This window comes from Thunnus maccoyii, chromosome 9 (genome assembly GCF_910596095.1).
Source record: "Thunnus maccoyii chromosome 9, fThuMac1.1, whole genome shotgun sequence".
NCBI lineage: Eukaryota > Metazoa > Chordata > Actinopteri > Scombriformes > Scombridae > Thunnus > Thunnus maccoyii.
The window spans coordinates 18,163,082-18,182,579 of NC_056541.1; the positions used below are offsets into that span (position 1 = coordinate 18,163,082).

Below are 19,498 nucleotides of genomic sequence, written 5' to 3' on the forward strand. Positions count from 1 at the left end.
GAGACAAAGAAGGACATCCGTGTTCTGCTGACATCCCTAATATTCAGTTAACAGGAAGTTTGCACATGTGAAAAAAAGATATAGAAAGGGTTTACACAAAGCCGCTGCTGTGCCATTTTTATGGAACTTCGTCTTGTGTATATTTACTTAGCTCTGCTTCTGATGATCACAGAATAACCTGACTAGCTTAATAGCTTATATAGTCAACTAACTCCTGAATCTGATTAACTGATTAGCCATGACATGGACACATACTGTAGAGGCACTGATTGTTTAGAAGAAAAAAAAAGGAGGTCATTTCATGTTAATATTTTACATTAAATTGACATTGAAAGGATGCAACTTTAGACATTTCCTGGCTATTTTCACTGCAATGGAACAATAAACTATTTTAAGCCTCACTGAACTCTCCATGCTGCCTCACAGAGGGTTTACCAAACATTTTGATGCTAGCTTTCAATCGGAGACAAAGTGGCAAGGCTTTCTATGACTAACACTGACTGTGGCAGTGAGTAAATTGTACAGTATGACAAAGCCATGGTGCCCACTGTAAATGAATCTGTTTGTATGACTGAGGAATGAAATATCATTAATAAAGAGAGCAGAACAGCTGACTCATAACGCTGAGATTTTATTATTTGTAGAGTAAACATTTTTAAAAGTGCTACAGTTATTCTTCCATATAAAATTACAAGCGGGCCTGGTAGCCACTGAACAAATATTGATTTTGCAATGTTGTAGCTAACAGAAATACATAATCAAATCAATAAATCAATATTAGAATGTCAATAGGCATATCTCATGTCCTGTTTCAGATATAATCATAAAAATATGTGCAGTGGTCTACATTTTATGAATGCCATTTACTTTGTGATCTGACTACTGTCTTTATTTCTCACATATATAGTTTTCAGTGGCAATCCCATTGCTTCAAATGTTTAATTCTAATGCCTCAATGACAAAGATGAACTACAGCTCTTTCTGTCTCTACTTCTCTCTCACTCAGAGCCGACAGGAAGGGGAACTCAGCTGTTTGACGAGATACCTGGCTGCTGCCTATCTTCTCCTTGCATTATGCTGTACTCTACAGCAGCATATATGAAAAAAAGCCTGTAGCATGATGTGTACGGCACATAGTTGTTACACCAACAACTAGCAATGGGTTAGACAGCAAGACGCTGTGGTACAAGACACCCAGCAACTGCTCATTCATTGAGGAAAGTACTAACCTGTGGGTGTTGAACATCGTAGTTTATTTACAGTGCAGAGACCGGCACTGTGCTGAAGGGAAGATGCTTTATTGTGTACTATTGTACTTTACACAGTACTTGATTGTGTTCTCCATTCTGTAGCTTTTGTTTTGTTTGGCTCTGATTCATGTTTGAATGACTTTGGAGGATTTATTAATTGGCTTTGTTACATCCCTGTACTAATCCCTGTCATTTGCTAGCTGTACCTTTTGTAGCCCATGGTATTAAGTGTGAATTATCTGAAGCCGTAACGAGGCTTGTGACTCTTTCACCAAATAACCAAATACACGTCAACAGTTGTATTACTTCCCATCTTACAAATAAACATTTGTGAACCCTGAACAACTTGTATGTTACTGAAGCTCTACCAACAGACTGTGATGTTAAGGGTGTTGTGGATATTTTGAGCGATGGTCAGCAGTGGAGAAAGGCGCACACAAGACTTTTGACGTCTTAATGCTGAAAATGTTTATTGAAAGCACTTGGCCAAGTGGAGAACCAAAAACAGTAAACACCGGAGTGTTTTGCTCCGATGCTGTCTCTTTCTGTTCTGCCCTCTGAAGGACAGTTTAAGTCATGTTGCATGTAATTTCAGCAGTTTGGGTTTGAGCGTCTGACTGTGTCATCCACCCATCTGTGTTGTTTAGGGAAGCCTCATCTGACCTTGGTAACCATGGAAATGCTGATATACCCTCTATCAGAGCGCTTTCTGCCTTCCCCAAAACATCACAGACAGCTGAAGTCCAATGTCACCCAGTTTGTAACCTCTAAAGATGGAAAATTCCATAACAAAGGGATGCTCCATTTAGACTCTAATTTTAGGCAAAGTCTACAAAAATATGATCCACACACAAAAAAATGATTGTACTGTACAACGGCAAAACTGATTTTTGAAATACTTTATGTGGGTGACGAAAGGTTTTTACATTATGTCAACATGTGTCACTCGACACCTCTTCTTACAAAGGCTATGAGTGGGTTATTCTATTAAAACTGTATATCACTGTGAAATATGTTGCAAAGTCATATCGTAAAGGTAGCAAAATAGCAATTATCAATAGCTGCATACATTTGTTGCATGCTTTCAGTCGCTACAGTTTGAGATCAAATTTAGTCATAGTTTGTCCGTTGTGTGTGAGTGTATGTGAGAGAGAGAGTGATGTTGGGGAGTGATGAAGAAATAAAGTATGTTCACTGACATTTTTAGAGAGACAATATAGAAACTGCCTATGTCTGTCTTTCTTTTCATTACATTTACCTGCATGATAACACTGTATAATAATGATCAGTAGTAAGTCATTTATGACATTAGATAATAATGAACAAATCATTGATATACCTGTAAATTATTAATTATTGTTATGTTAACATGTCACAAATGTTTTAAGTCATCTATAAATGATAGTTAATTAGGAAATATTCATGAAAGAATCAGTAGGCTAGATGATTAATTCATGATTTGTTGATATATTATGAATCACTTCTGAGCCTTTCAATGCAATTAATAGAAATTCTGGTATTATATTATATGAGCATCCCTTAGCTGTAGATTGTTTTCCAATTTAATAGCCTACAAAAAGCTTTGCACATGAATGGTAGAAGTTTAATTTATGCATTTACATATCCTTTGTAACAAGTGTTACAAAATCGAGATTTAGAAAACATTGTGGTATTTGAGTCCAATAACTCAACCCGCCCCACTCCGTAGTGCTGATTCTTTGTTGGGGTCGGTTGTGTCTGGAGTCTCCCAGGAATTATATTCTACTAAAGACATGTAAGTAGGCTCCTCTCATTGAGTGTTTAAATCCGAGTTTTATATTGTGTAGATATGGCACTACAGGATGCAGCTGCTGATGCAGCTATTTGGCAGAATAATTAATTTGGTTAATGGGAGAGTTATACCACCTGATATAGATTTAGTGCAATTTGCAGAGGGTAAATGCATGTGTGTGTATATTTTAACACTGTACCAATATGATGTAGTTTGTAAAAAAGTTTGGTACTAATCATGATTAGCACGTTAGCATGTCGGTAGACAACAGATGTCTGTAATATCTGTAAATACAGAGTTTCACCACCTGAATGAGGACTTATTGCAACCTACATTATATAAATGCATGTGTGCATTGTAATACTATATCAATTTTATGTAGTATGTAAAAATTGTGATGCTTTTTGTATTTAGCGTGTCAGCATGGTCAGCATGTTAGCGATAGTAGCATAGCTCTCAATGTGGTAGCACCCCACATTACTGTGTGTTAGGGATTAATATTTTTCTGGAATATTGACATTTTCTATCACGGGCAGGGTTGACATTAACTTTTTGAGGCACTTGTCCTTAAGACAAGTAGATTTAAACTTTTACTTGTCCATGCAAAAAAGTCACTTGTCCAGGTAAAAATGACAATAATTTTTACTTTTTTCATTTTGTTTGCAAATGCAGAATTCAGACGAACAAACAGTTGAAAGCATCCAAACAATGTCAACATGTAAATGATTCAATTTATGAATTTTATTTAAAATCTATTTCAATAAAGCTCTATAGATTAATCATTGATATCCTTCTGATGTTTAATAATTATGATTGACAGTGTTTCCCCTAGGATGTTTTTCAGGGTGGGTGGTAGCTTGGATGTATAAAGAAAACTGGATACAGGAACAGCAACTGGCTTTGAAGCAAATTTTAACCAAGCGGCAACCTCTGGAGCTGAAAAATGAAGCCAATACAAAGTGCCAAAAACTGCAGTTCCTCGAATGGCCACTTGAGGCTGGCTCCAAAAGCGAGTCAATCCTCATAGACCCCCATGTTAAAATGTCCAACTTTACAGCAGAAATAAACATGTTGCTACCAGCTGGCTACTTTTTCCCACTGACTGGCTATTCCATATCCTTGTGGAAAGTCCTGATACAAGGCTACAGTGTTCAAATGGAAAATAAAATGAGTGTTCCTAGAAGCTACAACAGAAACTGCGGTAGGGAGCAAGTCTGAGGTAACAGCTGTAAAGTGATGGAAAGTTTGCCTAAACGCTATTTCTGAATTTGAGAGGTGGCTAAACAGCATTTACATGTATTTAGCCTCTGCTATAGCCCTGTCTATGCAACACACATGAACATTTGCAAGCCTATCACACTCTCACTATGCTGCCAATATAAGTTACATTTGTTTTTATTTGTTTCCTTTGGGGGGGCGAGGGGGTCAGGCAATTGTAGCGGAAACACTGCACATAACGTGATACGTTTTGGGGGTTTTTTTTGTTTGTTTGGGGTTTTTTGTTCATGACTTTTCATTTGTTCAGTGGGGCAAGTAAATTTTTCTTCCACTTGCCCTTCCAAAAAATTCATTTGTCCCAGACAAGCCTTAATATCGAGCCCTGTCGGGAACAGAAGTACACTATCCCAGGAATCCCAGAAACTGGACTTGTTTTTACAGTATAACTTCAGCTACAGTCAAAATGCATTAGTCATATTTCAAGCAACACTAATGCAACAAGGAGAAATATGCATAAACCTGTGGGTTCCCAACCTGACCACTTTAGCATATTATTTGGTGATACTAATAATTACTAAGGCAAGAATGCCATTTTTGTTAATCAACATTAGAATGAACATAATATAAACTTTGCATGCAGCTTGAACTTTGCTATAGCTGTGAGGAATATGAAATGCCATGTTCATAGCCTGTGATCTGTCTGCTGAGAACAGACATCAACAGAAATTATATTTGACAATTCCTCATTGTATAAACAAACAAAGTCCATTAAAGCAAGTAAATTTGTCATTTTCCAAGCCATTATTCTATTAGCATTCAGAGGCTGCTAGTGCGAGCCTTAATAGCCAAGCAGTGTTAGATATACTGTAGTTAGAGAGGCAATGATCACTCAAAGTTAACAGAACTTTTTTTTATTTTCACTTGTGCATTTCAAACATTGTGCAATGTGCATTGCTGTATCATATATATAACAGCTGTGTGCGTATGCTGGTGGAACAGAAAGCTTATTGTAATTAATAAACACAAAGCACCATGAATTCAAAGCGCACCACCAAATTGTTCTGTTGTAGGCTCTAAATTAGGCAAACACAACACGATGTCTGCAACCAGCTTTGTGTGGAAATACTTCAAAAGATTGAAGAATGAAGATGCAAAGTGTGCGCTCTGTGAACGAGTGATCAGATGTGCCAGAGGTTCAACAAGCAGTTTGTTGCATCATTTGGAATCTATGTGCATCACACACAGCTTTTTCATGTGTTTTAAGAAAGGAAACTGTAGGCCCACATTTTCTACATATATTAAAATATGTTCTAAAAAAATATGTTCCAAAAGAAAATCCCCATTATTATATCTCTGTGGAAACAGGAAATGGTTTGAATGAGTATTCTCAGAATTAAACCCTACTGTGTATTAATGTGTGGTAGTTTTGTTAAGTTAGCTAAGAAAGTTAAAGTTACATCAGATGAAACAGTGCATGAGATTTTGGTTGAGTAAAGTGACTGAAGAGAGTCATTTGTGACTTTTAGACAAATAGGACCAGGAAACTACAGGGACCCTATGACACAGAGCTACATGTCTCCCACTGGCTGCACCTTCAGTCCTTCAGTTCTTCAAGTCGTTCAAAGACTCTTTATGAGACTCAAACCATTGAGGATAAAACCAGCCTACAAGTACATTATCCTGACTCACATAATCAAACATGGCTGTTAGCTGGACACGGCTTGTGCACAGCTCTTTTTTGTGTATTCCAGTATGTGTGACACAGTGTGGAGCTTTGTGAAGTTCCTGGTTTAATTGACTTTATAAATGAGACATTTAGCAGCACTTTAAGATTGTCTGTCATTTTGGAAGCTGACTACCAGCAACTAATAATAATAATACCTTTAATTATACAGTGCTTCTCAGAACAAATTACAAAGTGCTTTTACAGTACATACAATTAAAAAACAATAAGAAAATAGTTAATGAAATATTATGATAAAATACAATGAAAGATAATAAAACAAACAGTAAAATCAATCAAAAAGCAAGTCTAAAATAGTGAGTTTTTAAAAGTGACTCAAAAGAAGACAATGTGTTAGCTTCCCTGATCTCAGGCCATTCAACAACTGAGGGGCCTGAACAAAAAAGGCCCGGTCACTTTTAGTTTTAAGGTTTGACCAAGGAATGGCCAGAAATGACCTACCAGAGAATCTCAGGTTGCATTCAGGCCCGTAGGAGATCAGCTATATATTTTGGAGCTAACCCTCAATGAGCCTTAAAAGTGATCATTAAAGTATTAAAAATCCACTAAGACTGACTTGGAGCCGATGAAGTGATTTTAAAAGCGGTGTGATGTGAAGTTTATTGAGGTTTTGTTGTGTGAGGCATGAGAAGAGTGCATTGCAGTAATCTAACCAAGATGAAATGAATGCATGAATTACTGTTTCTAAGTTCTTAGCAGATAAAAATAACCTGATTTTTGAAAATGTTCTTAGTTAGAAAAAACATAATTAATGTGCTGATAGAAGTTCAGGTGGTTGTCAAAGATAACTTCTGCAAGAGTTAGTAATGTTAGATGAAAGGGGACCAAGGTGGGAAAATGTAATTCTGTGATGAGTCTAGACCTATTATAATAATGTGTGGAGGTTGTTTAATTGATTGGTGTAATTAGTGTCGAAGGAGAGATATAATTGTGTATCATCGTCATAGAAATGGTAAATGATATTGTGTTTTTGGCCAAGTGGTAGCATGTAAATAGAAAATAGTAAGGACCCAAGAGCAGATCCCTGTGGAACTCCATATTTTAGCAATACTGAAGCTGACTTATAATTCCCAATTTCCACATTGAATGATGTTCCCAAAAGATAAGAACAGAACTAATCTAAAACCAAACCTGAAATGCCCACCCAATGTTTAATAAGTTTCATTAAAATACTATGATCAACAACTAAACACATTGCAGAGTCAAATTGTAATTTTTGTGGAGAGAACATCAGGTCTGTTCATCTGACTATCAGAAACTGCTGACCTCTGCTTTGATTTATATTGTCTGTTGGTTTCCATGTTAAAATTTGAGCAGTGTTTAAATTTAAACGGCAAGAAATGGCTATCAACCATTAAAAAAACAATTGAATGTTGACATTATGATGTTTGTTAAAATGTGAATTGCTTTGATGCTAACTAGTTATTCAAAGTTAATTTGACATCATACCTAAAAAAGAAGAGTTGGTAAAATTGCTTAAAATTGATTATTACAATTGATGCAACTCAATTTAGGAGTATGCAAAAGCACTTGTAAATGACTTATAAATGATTTAGTCATACATTTACACATCATTTATAACTGATGAGGATGATGAAAGTAGTTGGGGATGGTATAGAGCTGACACATCCCCTGTTCACTTGCATGAGGAACTATACTGGCAGGTCACAACGTTCGGTAGCCTGCATTAACATGTCATTAATATAGGTTCACATTATCCCACTGCCACAGACCCACAAACAATGCCACTTGTGTTATACGAAGCACCTGACCAATACTGAAAACACAGGAAAATGATTCATAATATATCAACAAATCAATTAATAATCTACTAAAGATTTATTCATGCATATTTCATAATCAATGGATGATTTTTAGATGACTAACAACATATTTGTGAAATAACTTACTACTAACTACCTACTTGCTCCTAACTTACTACTAATGTCTTACTACTGATCGTTATTATAAAGTGTTACCGTATACATTTGTTTGTGACTTCATTTGTTGTAAATAAATATAAAATATATGCTCCTCTTCAACAATTGTCTTTTTACATAAAAAATCATCACAAATCACTCATTGCATCAAAAGTTCCCTGCACACTAATATACAATCACAGAGGAGTCATTAATCATCAGTAGAAAAAAACATTTGTTAATACCAAAGTAAATACACATTTATCATATACAGTAAGAGTTGCTTTAAGTTCTTTTGCAGCAAATATTTGGACGCTTTTGGATGCTGCTTGTTTTTCCTGTTCTTTTTTGCTCAGCTGCTAAAGCTCTGTCGAGTTGTATGGAGGCTGTATTGAGGAGTTATTCTGGTCCTTCCAGAACATTAACATTGCTGTTTTGAAACCTGTTTTGAATTCCTGTGTAGGTATGGTTTATGTGTAATGTCATTGTCTTACTAGTTTTCAGGCAGGTTCTGCAGTTTTGCACATTGGAAGTAATATATTCTCACCCAGAACACTGGCAGTAAAACTGTGTAATTCACTCTGATATGATGCCACTTCCACATGAAATGCTCAAAATACCTTTTTTCATATGGACTTTTGAGTAGATTAATTGAACTATTGATAGACTGCCAGATTAGCAGCAGTGGGACTGAATAAAGTATTGCCAGTAATTCAACTGATTTTTAATTATCTTATTGTGTTTATGTTTCTCAGTTATTAATCTACAAATACAAATAATTTCAAATATACCTTAAAAATGTTTTATTTTAATGAGCTGTAACAACAGCTCATTAAAATAGCTTGTAAAGATAGCAATTCAGACATTCTCAAATTCTTGGTTGCCAGATAAATCTCCAGTACCCCTAATGTAACCCAGCCAGAGCCTTTTGTCTCAGATACTTCTCTAAACAGTGGACAGCAATGGGATCTGTGTCTATATCAAACTTATTGGCAAAGAGGTGATGCTGCTTAAGCATCCACTGCAGGTCTCCGGCACCATACACACATATTGACCGGACATGGTTGCCTTGACACTCTGGGTACACCGCGTCCAGTGAATCCTGTGACCCCTCGTGCCACTGCCACTTCACCAGCCGTGCAACTGCATTGATGTCTGTCATGTCATATTTGCTGTTGGGCCACGTTGAGCCAGGAACACCAGGCATTCGTTGAATGGTTGCCCAGAGAAACTCATCAGGACTGTAGGTGTCTTTGGCCCACTCAATCAGTGCCAGTACTCGGTTGTCCTCCAACACACTGCGGATGTATCCTCGGCTAACCACAATGTAGGCATTTCCAGACAGAATAGGCACTTTGAAAGGAGGTGGGTCCTTTGCCTTTCCTGACGCCTGAGACAGTTGAAATAGTGAATTAATATGATGGTGACATCACCAAGGTCAAACCGAACAGAAGTTTTCGCAAAGTTATTCTGCAATATAGCTGTCTACCAAATAATAAAATTCTCCAAAACAAATACCTGGATTTTCCCATCAACTATCTGGTGAGAAAGTGTCACCCTCCACTTCTTTCCCTCAACCATTTTGTCTGACTCCAAGCTGTTGCCGCCCTTCAATGAACCTAACATCCGTACGATCTCCAAGTTGGTTTTCAGAGGAAAATCCTGGCCACAAAGGTTGATGAAGTATTTCCATTTTGTGCTGGCATTATAGAGATCAGCCATACAGTTGAGGTCAGCCTGGACTCGTGGCCAGGCAGCATAGACCACACTCACAGTCTTGCTGGCTATGAAGACATTTGGGAAACAAGCAGTGATGGCCTTGATGGCAGAGATGACTGAGGCCTCAGATTTTTTGTCAACATGGACACAATAAATATTTTGGGGTGCGTAGATGGCTCGCAGCAGACGCTCAAAATTCTGCACCTAGAGTATCAAAAAAATCAATTAAATCCTTTTCATGTCAGTTATACAGAAGGGTGGCAAATTAAAGGAAAAACCTGAACAAATGAGTGGAGAAACATAATTAATGCAGGAATGCAGATGCCTCCAAACAGGTGCACTGCATGGTACAATTAGGCAATTAACATCCAATCATGCTCTGTGGCTTGTATAAAATTGCTGAGCAGGCCCATTTGATTCTGAGTTTGTATCAAGATGGCAAGAGGGAAAGATCTAAGTGACTTTGAAAGAAGGTTAATTGTTGGGACACATTTGATGATTGTGATGCTTGTGCATTACTGAGATATGTAAGGAAAAACAGAAGAGCAACTATTCCTCAGGTGACTGAGAATGTCTGACGTTATCAGACTGTGTCAGCAAGAACAGTCTGTCGACAATTACATAGAGAGGGATATTATAGTAGGGTTGCAGTGCATGAACCCCTCATTACTAAGATTAATGCACATTTGAGAGTTCAGTGATACAAAATCATAGGCACTGGTCTACAGAGATGTGGAAAAAAGTTATATGGTCAGATGAGTCATCCTTCAAACTCCATGCCTCCAATTTCACAAAGAAGGCTTTCTATAGAGATGTGAAGTGGAAGGAACTATATCAGGCACCCCTGGTTCTGTAAGTAAAAATCACATTTATTTTTCCCATAAACAACATTATGTAACACATTCTATGGCTTGGATCAGTACAAGACTGTACATAAAAAGTTAACTACAATTCCTAAGGTGCATTTCAGCCAGAAACAGCAAGTCACCAAGATTAAAGTTTGGTCATGTGTGCTGCTAATGGTGGGCAGAAGTTTAAGATTACAGTGTTGACAAAACTGATTTTATGGTCTTTTTAGTGAATTCAGCAACTATGGCGCTGCATTTTGTCTGCAATTTTGAATTCATTACAGCTCTGATTCGCACCTCTGACTGGCTTCATCTCCATAGCAACGGCAGCCGAGGTGGATGGGTACTGTTGTATTCTTAGCCGTTCGCCACAAAATCACAGATAAAACGTGATTTGTCAGAAACAAAGTTGAAATAATTGAAATTGGTTGTCATAATATAAATCTTTAGGATGGTTACATTATCCGGGAGAGTCTTGAGTTTCTATGTTAAATAACACAGAGGACGAAAAAATTTAAATGAGAATACAGAATGGGGAAAAACACTTCCGGGACCAGCGGCCAGTCCCCCCTCGCAATAAACTTCAGTCTCAAGGCCAAGCTGACGACATCGTCAGGTAAATTGTTTAGACTACTAGACAGTTTTTATTTCTCAATTTTGTCATTTAATTTCAGGCTTTAGAAGTTTCATACCTTATGATGGACAACCATAGAGTAAGCCAGGGGGAAGTCCTCTTCTTCCTGGCTTAATGGGAATGTTAAGTATTTCCTGCTTAACTTGAATTTCCTGTAAATACACATGTTGATTAAATCTCAGGGAATGTATACTGTATACTTTACTGATAATAACTAGGAAATACTGCTAAATTCATATCATTTGATATTTCTGAAACCCATAGATTAGAGCAACAAACCTGCAGTCTTTGGTTGCATTGATATAATACTTATCGGGGATCTGGACACTCTTGCGGAAGTCTTTGGTGATGGTCAGTAATTTGGCCTGGTCCAGTGCCTCCCTGTCTCCCTCCAGGATTGCTGAACAGTTGCAAACTTTCTCTGGGCCACCGTCAGCATCTGTATAGTCCAACCAGTTGTACCTGAGAGTGTAAACAGGATCCCAGCCTGTCTTCGAGCCACTGAGTAGGGACAATATCCATAGTGATCCCAGGACAACAGTGAGCTTCAGCAATAGTTGCCACCGTCCTCGTTTCAGTAGCCTCATTATTTGAGAGAAGGAACCAGGCTAAGATGGTTTTACAGTCTTCGTTCTGTATGTAACCTTTATATAATAGAGTCACTGGTTTGATTTTTACCAGTCTATGAATCACATTGTGTCTAAAATTTTAAGGTCTATCTTAATAATTCACATTGTATAGTAAGTGACAGTTATAGATATTACATTAAATCTAGTAAAATCATTAATGGTTAACTTTAAAATCCAGACTTATCTAAATCTAAACTCTATGGTAGAAATGTCAGATGGAGGCATTTTACTTGCCAGTTATTACTACATGCTATGAGATGATTCACTACATATCAGCATTGCTATAAATAAGGTTCATGTAGTAATACTTGGGCGGAAACGTTCTACCCATTATGAATCCAGGCAGATTAGTCCCTCCATGTGTTACTGCCCCTGGAAACCAGATAAAATGAATAATATGAAAACACCCATTCCTTAACCAAACATGAGTAAAATGTAAAGGTGATCATAAAACAAAGTTCATGAGTTCATTTTAAACAATCTTGACATTTTTTAACTGGACATGCTCATACTTATAATAATTGACAGGTTGAACAGGCAATCAGTTTAGATTACATTATTAGAAAAAAACAGCACAAAGAGGAATAAAAAGAAAAAAGATTCAGATTCAGATTTGGTGATATAAAAAAACAGCATACTACATACACACATGAACCACCTGTTTTTACATGGATTCAATCTGAACAAGGTGCCTCAGCTGCTGGACTGTGGAGTAAACTTTCTGCATGTTTTCTGGTCAAGTCTAAAACTGATACATCTCTGGATGTACATTTCTCTTTTCATATATAATATTTAGAGGGTTTTCCCTACACATGCATATACATGGCAAATACTTCTCAGCACCATCAAGTGGAATTGAAATTGGAATTGTGGAATTGAATAATGTGTGTTATATTATGATCATTATTATTATTATTACATAAGTCACTATGCAACTTTAACATATTGTAAATCCATCCATATTTTCTCTTTAAAAAATTTCACATTTATATTTCTCTTTTTTATTGTGTTATTGATTTTATTAATTTATCTGTTTTCTTTATTTTTTCTGTTTTATTTCATGCCTTCAATTTAATTTGAGATTATTTTAGTAAAATAATTACTAGTTGAATACTGGACCCTCACCTTTTTTTATATGTTTGACTTTCAAAGACTATTATGAAACATTTAATTTGCAATTTGTCTCCAGGACACAGTCATACTTCTTCTCAGGTTTTGACATTGGCATAATTGCTTCTGAATGTAATCAGTCCCGTTGACAGTTTCCATGGAGGTTTTTGCATGTGTGCTAAATAAAGAGATAAGGTGCTGTTTACAGGCTCCACAATGAGCAATCAGAAGGAGCAGCTCTTACATGCGTAATACACCCAGGACAGGTTGTAAGGTAACAATGAATGAATGAACCATTAAGGGATTATTTGCATTGCTATTCATCACACTCATTCTTTACCTCCAGTGAAAAGGTTTGTATGAGGTGTCTCGGCACAGCATTTGGACTTGGATCCAGCTAGACAGACTTGTTCTTCCAGATAAAGTACATTCCACTCCACAATGGGGGGAACCCTGGTTAAACATAGCTAAGGACCACCTTCCTCTTGCTGAAACTGTTGGAATCTGTTTGCTGTGCCCGACTTGCTCGTCTGTCCTCCGATCATGCCTAGTAGGAGGATGATTAACCATACTTGAAGAAACAAGATGAAACTCCCACTGTGGAGGCATGTTGTCTTTCAAGTCTATCTTACAACAACAGTCAGGCACCAAAATGAACGCTGACACATGTTTTTCTCACTGTAATAATTCCTCCTGTTCATACTGGCCATTAGAAGATCCCTTCATAATGCACTTACAATGTAAATCATGGAGGCCAAAATCCACAAGCCTCGTTTTGAGCAAAAATTTATTTAAATGTCTGAATCTAATATGAAGCTTCAGCCGTCCAAATGAGTCAAATCAAGTAGATATCTTTCAATGTTACAGTCTTTTTAGTGTCAAAGTCTTTTTGTTACTCTACTTCCACCGCGGCTCAACAGGGAAACACTGTACAAGGAAACAACAAAGAGGGAAATTTTTATGCTACAAAGATTGTAAATGTGGCAGATATCCACTTGATATGATTAACTCATATCTGCTGATGCCTCGTAAATCATTAACTATTAAATGCATTTTTGCACAAAATGAATGTGTGGACACACTGTGGATTTTGGCCTCCATCATCTTCATTGAAAGTGCATTTGAAGGGGATCTTTTCATAGTTCGTATAAACAGGAGGAATTATTACAGCGAGGAAAACCTCTTTCGGTGTTCATATGAGCGCCTGACTGTTGGCTCAACTTTATGCAAATGATATGAACTGATGCGGTGTGAACAACAACCAGCGAGAGCCAGTCTCACTTGTTTTGATTTACATGGAAAGAGAAGCACAGTTGTTCATTACTCCACCCCGCATGAAATAACAAGCTATCGGTGCTGTTAAACAAGGATGACGAGTGGAAATAAATTACAGACATTATTGGTTCATTATACTGTAGAGTATGTAGCCTACATGATGTGCTCAACCCATGGGCGTAGATTTGGATATGGATGGTAGGGACATGTCCATACAAATGTCAAGTTGATGCTAAATTGTCCCCACCAACATTTTTACTCATCTCAAACAGTCTTGTCATTTTAACTAGCAATATAATGTCACTGATAAGATCTCTGCAGTTGCCAGGTGTGTTTTCTTCAAGAAGTGGGTTATTATGATACTGGCAACCCTCAACTTCAAGCTGTGTTTCGTTGTCGACTAGCTGCACCCCAGCAGCAGCAGTAGCAGAGTCAGCGATGAATGAACAGTGGTCACTATTTATAGTTAAAATAGACAAAATAATTTAAAACATCTTCACTGAACAAAACTAACATCATGTTTAAATTTCAGGCATATAGATGCTGGTTAGCTCTGGCATGTCATTTAATTACAGAACTTTGTTACTGTAGGCGAAAATTCCTCTAAAAGCGAATTAAGACATCAGGTCCCTTTTAAAGAAGAACTTAAGTGTAAATAACAGCTGAGCTCATCTCATGAATGTTCTGTAATCATTCCCAACATTTTTCTCCTTTGACATTATAAAGATATGTATTTATAAAAAACCCTTCCCTCTCCTTTCTTAAGAGTGGATGAACAATTATTGTATGGGTCATAATGGATGACATGGATCATTTATAAGGTAAGGGGAGAATGGTACAATTGTAACATCACCACAATTGTAACACCCCCATTTTTTCTAAATGTAAGCATGCACTTGTGACCTCATCACGCACACAGCCACACACACCTATCATATCAGTCCATTTAAAAAATCCGAGCTGTCACCTGTCGAGATACAAACGAAAATCTACTTTTGTGCAAGTGAGTTTTCTAATAACTTTCCCCCCTTACCAGTTCAAAAGCTGACAACTGTCCATTTTTGTAGAATAACCATCTGACGGTTTGTCAGCATAGACTTACTAGCTTGTGCACACCAGTGGGTTTTTAAACAGGAAAGCCGTGGTGGCGTCTACGGTACAGTCTTAACAGATTGTGCTGCGCCACTATGACGCTGTCGCCATTACGGCTCAACGGTCGGAACGGCGGAGCCACAGAAGAGCACTGCCTGTCAGATCCAACATGGCCGCCCCAGTGCTACAGTTTCTTCAACATAATATATCGCCTAGTAACGGATTCTCTTCTGTCCAGACTCAAATTCCTGGGAAATGTTAAATGTATTTTAAAAATATTACAAATTTTCCCCACAGCTGTCAAGTTGTAATAGGCCTAATGAAAAATACATTTTAGGACTGGTAAAAGTCAAGTTATGTTTATATTTTAGATTTTTTTTTTTTTACATCATGTCCAAGACGTGTCCATAAACCCAGATGTATTTATCTGTCACACCGGACAATTAGGATGCCCTACGTCCTCTGCTAAACTGCTTCTCCAGTATTGTGCGGTGGATGAATGGCAACTTTCTCACATTGAACGAAGACATAACTGAAGTCCTTATCGTTGGCACAGACTCTCAAAGTGGTGAAATCGCTGACAGACTTATAAATCTGGCTTAACAGATAAAACCAAAGGTGAAAGTCCTGGGTGTGATCTTTGATCCTGTCCTCAATTTTGAGAATCATCAACGTTACGCAAGAGTCAGAACCTGCCTCTTTCTAGAGGATGCTAAAAAAAACTGTCTCATGCCTTTGTACTCCCACGCTTAGATTGTTCCAACGCACTTTATACTGCCAAAAAAAACTATTGATCGGCTGCAACTCATCCAAAACTCAGCAGCAAGAATTCTAACCAAAACCAGTAAAAGAGGTCACATTACTCCTGTGTTAGCCTCTTTGCGCTGGCTCCCAGTATTGTTGAGGATAGATTTTAAAATTCTTTTACTTGTTTTTAAAGCTCTGAATGGGCTAGCACCTTCCCGCCTGTCAGATCGCTCCCTCAGATCTCATGGTGCTGGTCTGCTGAGGGTGCCAGCAATTTATCGCACTGTTAGAACTGACCCGCAACGTGTTCCGCATCGGCGTTATAAATAAAAAATAAACATATAAACAATGCGGTGTCTGTTTACTCGATGATTCAACTTGCACTTTAGAACAAGAGCAGACATGTCCACCATACTACACGTGAAATATTTTGCCTGTAAGTGACACAGTCTCGGAGTTACTTAGCAAAAACAAAAAAACAGTTGTGTCACTTCTCCCTAGCTGCAGCGTGTCCAACTGATTTGTTTGTGAATGTGTAGGCATCATGTCGTTATGGAAATCCTGTCAGCAGCTCTCATGCTCTCAGGTGAGTTCTTATGTCATAGTGAAAGATGTAGCCATGAGTTGAGGAGTCGAATGAAAAATAATACAAAAAAAAAAGTTTCGAGATGATTTACAGATATCAAAGTGAAAGAAGCACAAAGCTACAGAATCTCAGGTGAAGTCTGAAAACTTCACGGCAGAGAGCTGGTTCAAACAGAGCAGCGCATTACCTTCAGGTTTCCATACTTAAATTTTCTTATTGCAGTTATTGTGAACGTCTATCATAGGTCAATTTAAAATATTGATTTCTATATATTAATATAAATTCTTTCCTGTTATATCAGCAAATACATATTCAATAAAGTAAACTTTTTGTATAGTCAGGCTCTTAATGTGTGTATGTGTACATATGCGTGTATATGAAAGAGAAGAAATAGATGGAGGCCAAGTGCTGTCCAATTTTTTTTTTTTAAGTCCCGATCAAAGTTAAAACCAAATCTATGCCCTTTACTCATTTTTTTCAAAGTTGCAAATTCTCTTTTACATCCAGTCAATTCACTGCACTGTTCAGTTTTAATTTTTAGTTGTTTTTTATTTTGTTTGTTTGTTTCAATTAATTCATCCTCTGTATAAGGTTGCAAAAATGGCACGGGCCACTTTAACAGTGGAAAAACAAAGTTGAATTGTACTTATCGGTTTCTCCAACCCAGATAATATTTAAACTGCGGTATTACACTGTGTCAATTTTAAAAGGTGAAGTTAGGTATGAATTAGGTGTGACTTGCTACTGCAGCAAAAGATATATTGTCACAAAAACGTTCAAATCACAGTGCTAGCATACAACATATGTAACAGGAGAAAAGAATTTACTGTTGAAGCCTTGAAAATAGCCTCAAGACAAATCTATGAGATGAAATCAGAGTCATTAAATGTGAGAAACATGAAATAGGCATAAATCCTGCTGTGACTGTGATTTTCAACTTTTGTTCACCTAAACAGCAGAGCAGATAAATGTGTCTTACCTGTGACTTTACAAGCAGCAGGAATAGATTCCAGTCATCTCTGTCTGTCCTCGTACCTGTCTGATGTTCCTCAACCTGTTGGGTACACCTGTTCAGGTGTGTCACATCAGTACATGGGAGTCACAGTTGGCTATGAAAGTACAACTTCCTGTCAGTATTTTTCAAAGTAAAACCATTTCTCATGCACCTAAGCCTGGTGAAGACGAACAGAGCTTTTATGTTTAACAAGGAGTGAAACAGTACACTACACACATTTCATTTGTATCATTGGTCTTTATAATTCTGTGTGCAATAGCATGCAATATTGTATCCAAAAATACATGAACAGTAACACAGGTCAGCCACACCTTGAAATATTTAACCTTCAAATATCAATTGAATCATTATCTTTGATACAATTGTTCCTCACATTTAGGGTTGGGTCGTTAATTAAAGGATTTATGGTTGTCATGGCCATATAGTATCGGCCCAAACTGTATGAGTATACGAGACGGTGAGAAAAAGCTGCACTGTTTTATTAACAGTTGATTTATTACAAACACTTGTACACTCCTACTGGCTAATGATTCTGTTTAGAGCATGAAATTGCCTTAAATAATGTTCATAAAGTCTGTGACCCTCCTTAAAGATGGAATTCATTTCAATCTCTGTTAATCAAAAATGTGACCATGCACGGAAACCGCTAAAATTTAGTCCTGCAAAAGCCATAATATAATAGAAAACAATGAAATGAAGAAAACAATGCTGTTTCCCTGCAGTCTGGACACTCAGAGTTACAATGTTCACTTATTTAGCCAGCAGGAGTAACTGTACTGTACCACTGCTAAGATTATTACAGGTTTGTGCTTTTATTCTGAGAGCAAATGTGTTTGAGTAGATTTGTTCTCCAAATCGGGACACACACTCAAAGGCTTTTTTAAGACCATATAAAGGAATCAAATTACTTTTTCTCTTTATTGATATGACATTTATGGAAGAACTTATATGTATGTATATATATATATAGAGAGAGAGAGAGAGAGATGTACATACACACACACAACGTTTGCTTTCAGTCCACAGATTTGCATGTTTATTGCTGCTCTAATGTAGGTAAATTTAACCTACAGAACTTCAGGGCAGATTGAATTATTGTGGTGTTTCAGAATAAGAAAAAAGCATTAATACATCTTTAAATAAAGACTGAATGGTTCAAATTCATAATGATCTCTTTCTTGTATGTCCTTAATGTTTATTTTTTATTTTTTGTCTGCAATAATATACATTTTTACATATGGAAAAAAACAAAGTATAATAGGCCTGCTGATATATTTTCAGTTCAAATTTGAAAAAAACAACTGTTTTAATGAACCCAATTTACATCACAATATATTTTTTCTAATTTACTAGCAGGTAGTCTGTCTGGATCATGGTTTGGGTGCTTGGCAAAGTATAGTCTTCTTGTCGCCCTCTTGTGGTTAGACTCAAACACCAACGAAAGCACCAACAAACCTGTCAGTAACCTATAAAGGGTTTTTGTATATTCACTTGAACTTTGAAGTTAAAAACAATAAAACAATTCATTTTTTTATAGCTTGCCGTGCACACACACCTTCCAAGAGGAACATTTTAGTAGCTTGAATATCAAAACACCCAGCTGAAAACCTCAATTGTACTTCCATTGATTGTTCACACTGGTGTTAACAAACTGGACTTTACATTTCACATCCCTCATTTAATCCCTGCACTGGTCACTTTCATATATTTCACCAAACTGGACATAACATTGTGCTTCACATTCAACCTCCACTGTTACATAATTTAATTGCACATGTCACATTTAATTTTTACAGTTGTCAGCAATTGTTGGTTGGTAGCGCAGTCCATATTTATTTTGTGCAGTCAATATTTAATTTCAAGTTTTATATCTCATTTCAAAATTATTATTATTCTGTTCTGTAAAAAGATTTTAAATTTTTATTTTTTCCATTTAATTTT

General features: G+C 36.9%; 2 protein-coding genes across 6 annotated transcripts in view; one reads left to right on the forward strand and one right to left on the reverse strand.

Annotated features, from left to right (window-relative positions):
• LOC121904411 overlaps positions 1-1,798 on the forward strand; it is a 42,298-nt gene extending 40,500 nt beyond the window's left edge. For all 3 annotated transcript variants that reach the window (XM_042422155.1, XM_042422156.1, XM_042422157.1), the window contains one exon: positions 1,007-1,798. In XM_042422155.1, the coding sequence (XP_042278089.1) occupies positions 1,007-1,037 (31 nt within the window). In that variant the 3' untranslated portion in view covers positions 1,038-1,798. The remainder of the gene's footprint in view (positions 1-1,006) is intronic.
• Positions 1,799-7,803: 6,005 nt separating this feature from the next.
• On the reverse strand, positions 7,804-16,271 carry LOC121903274 (beta-1,3-galactosyl-O-glycosyl-glycoprotein beta-1,6-N-acetylglucosaminyltransferase-like). Of its 3 annotated transcripts, none has more exons than XM_042420139.1 (6): positions 16,138-16,271; positions 13,183-13,389; positions 11,383-12,104; positions 11,162-11,255; positions 9,421-9,825; positions 7,804-9,292 (listed from the first exon to the last, which is right to left on the reverse strand). In XM_042420139.1, the coding sequence occupies exons 3-6, from the start codon at positions 11,688-11,690 to the stop codon at positions 8,807-8,809; spliced, it is 1,293 nt and encodes a 430-aa protein (XP_042276073.1). In that variant the 5' UTR covers positions 11,691-12,104; positions 13,183-13,389; positions 16,138-16,271; the 3' UTR covers positions 7,804-8,806. The 3 variants fall into 3 exon arrangements, with proteins under 3 accessions (XP_042276073.1, XP_042276072.1, XP_042276071.1); XM_042420138.1 differs by having other exon boundaries at positions 15,220-16,271; XM_042420137.1 differs by having other exon boundaries at positions 15,151-16,271.
• Between the last annotated feature and the right edge of the window lie 3,227 nt (positions 16,272-19,498).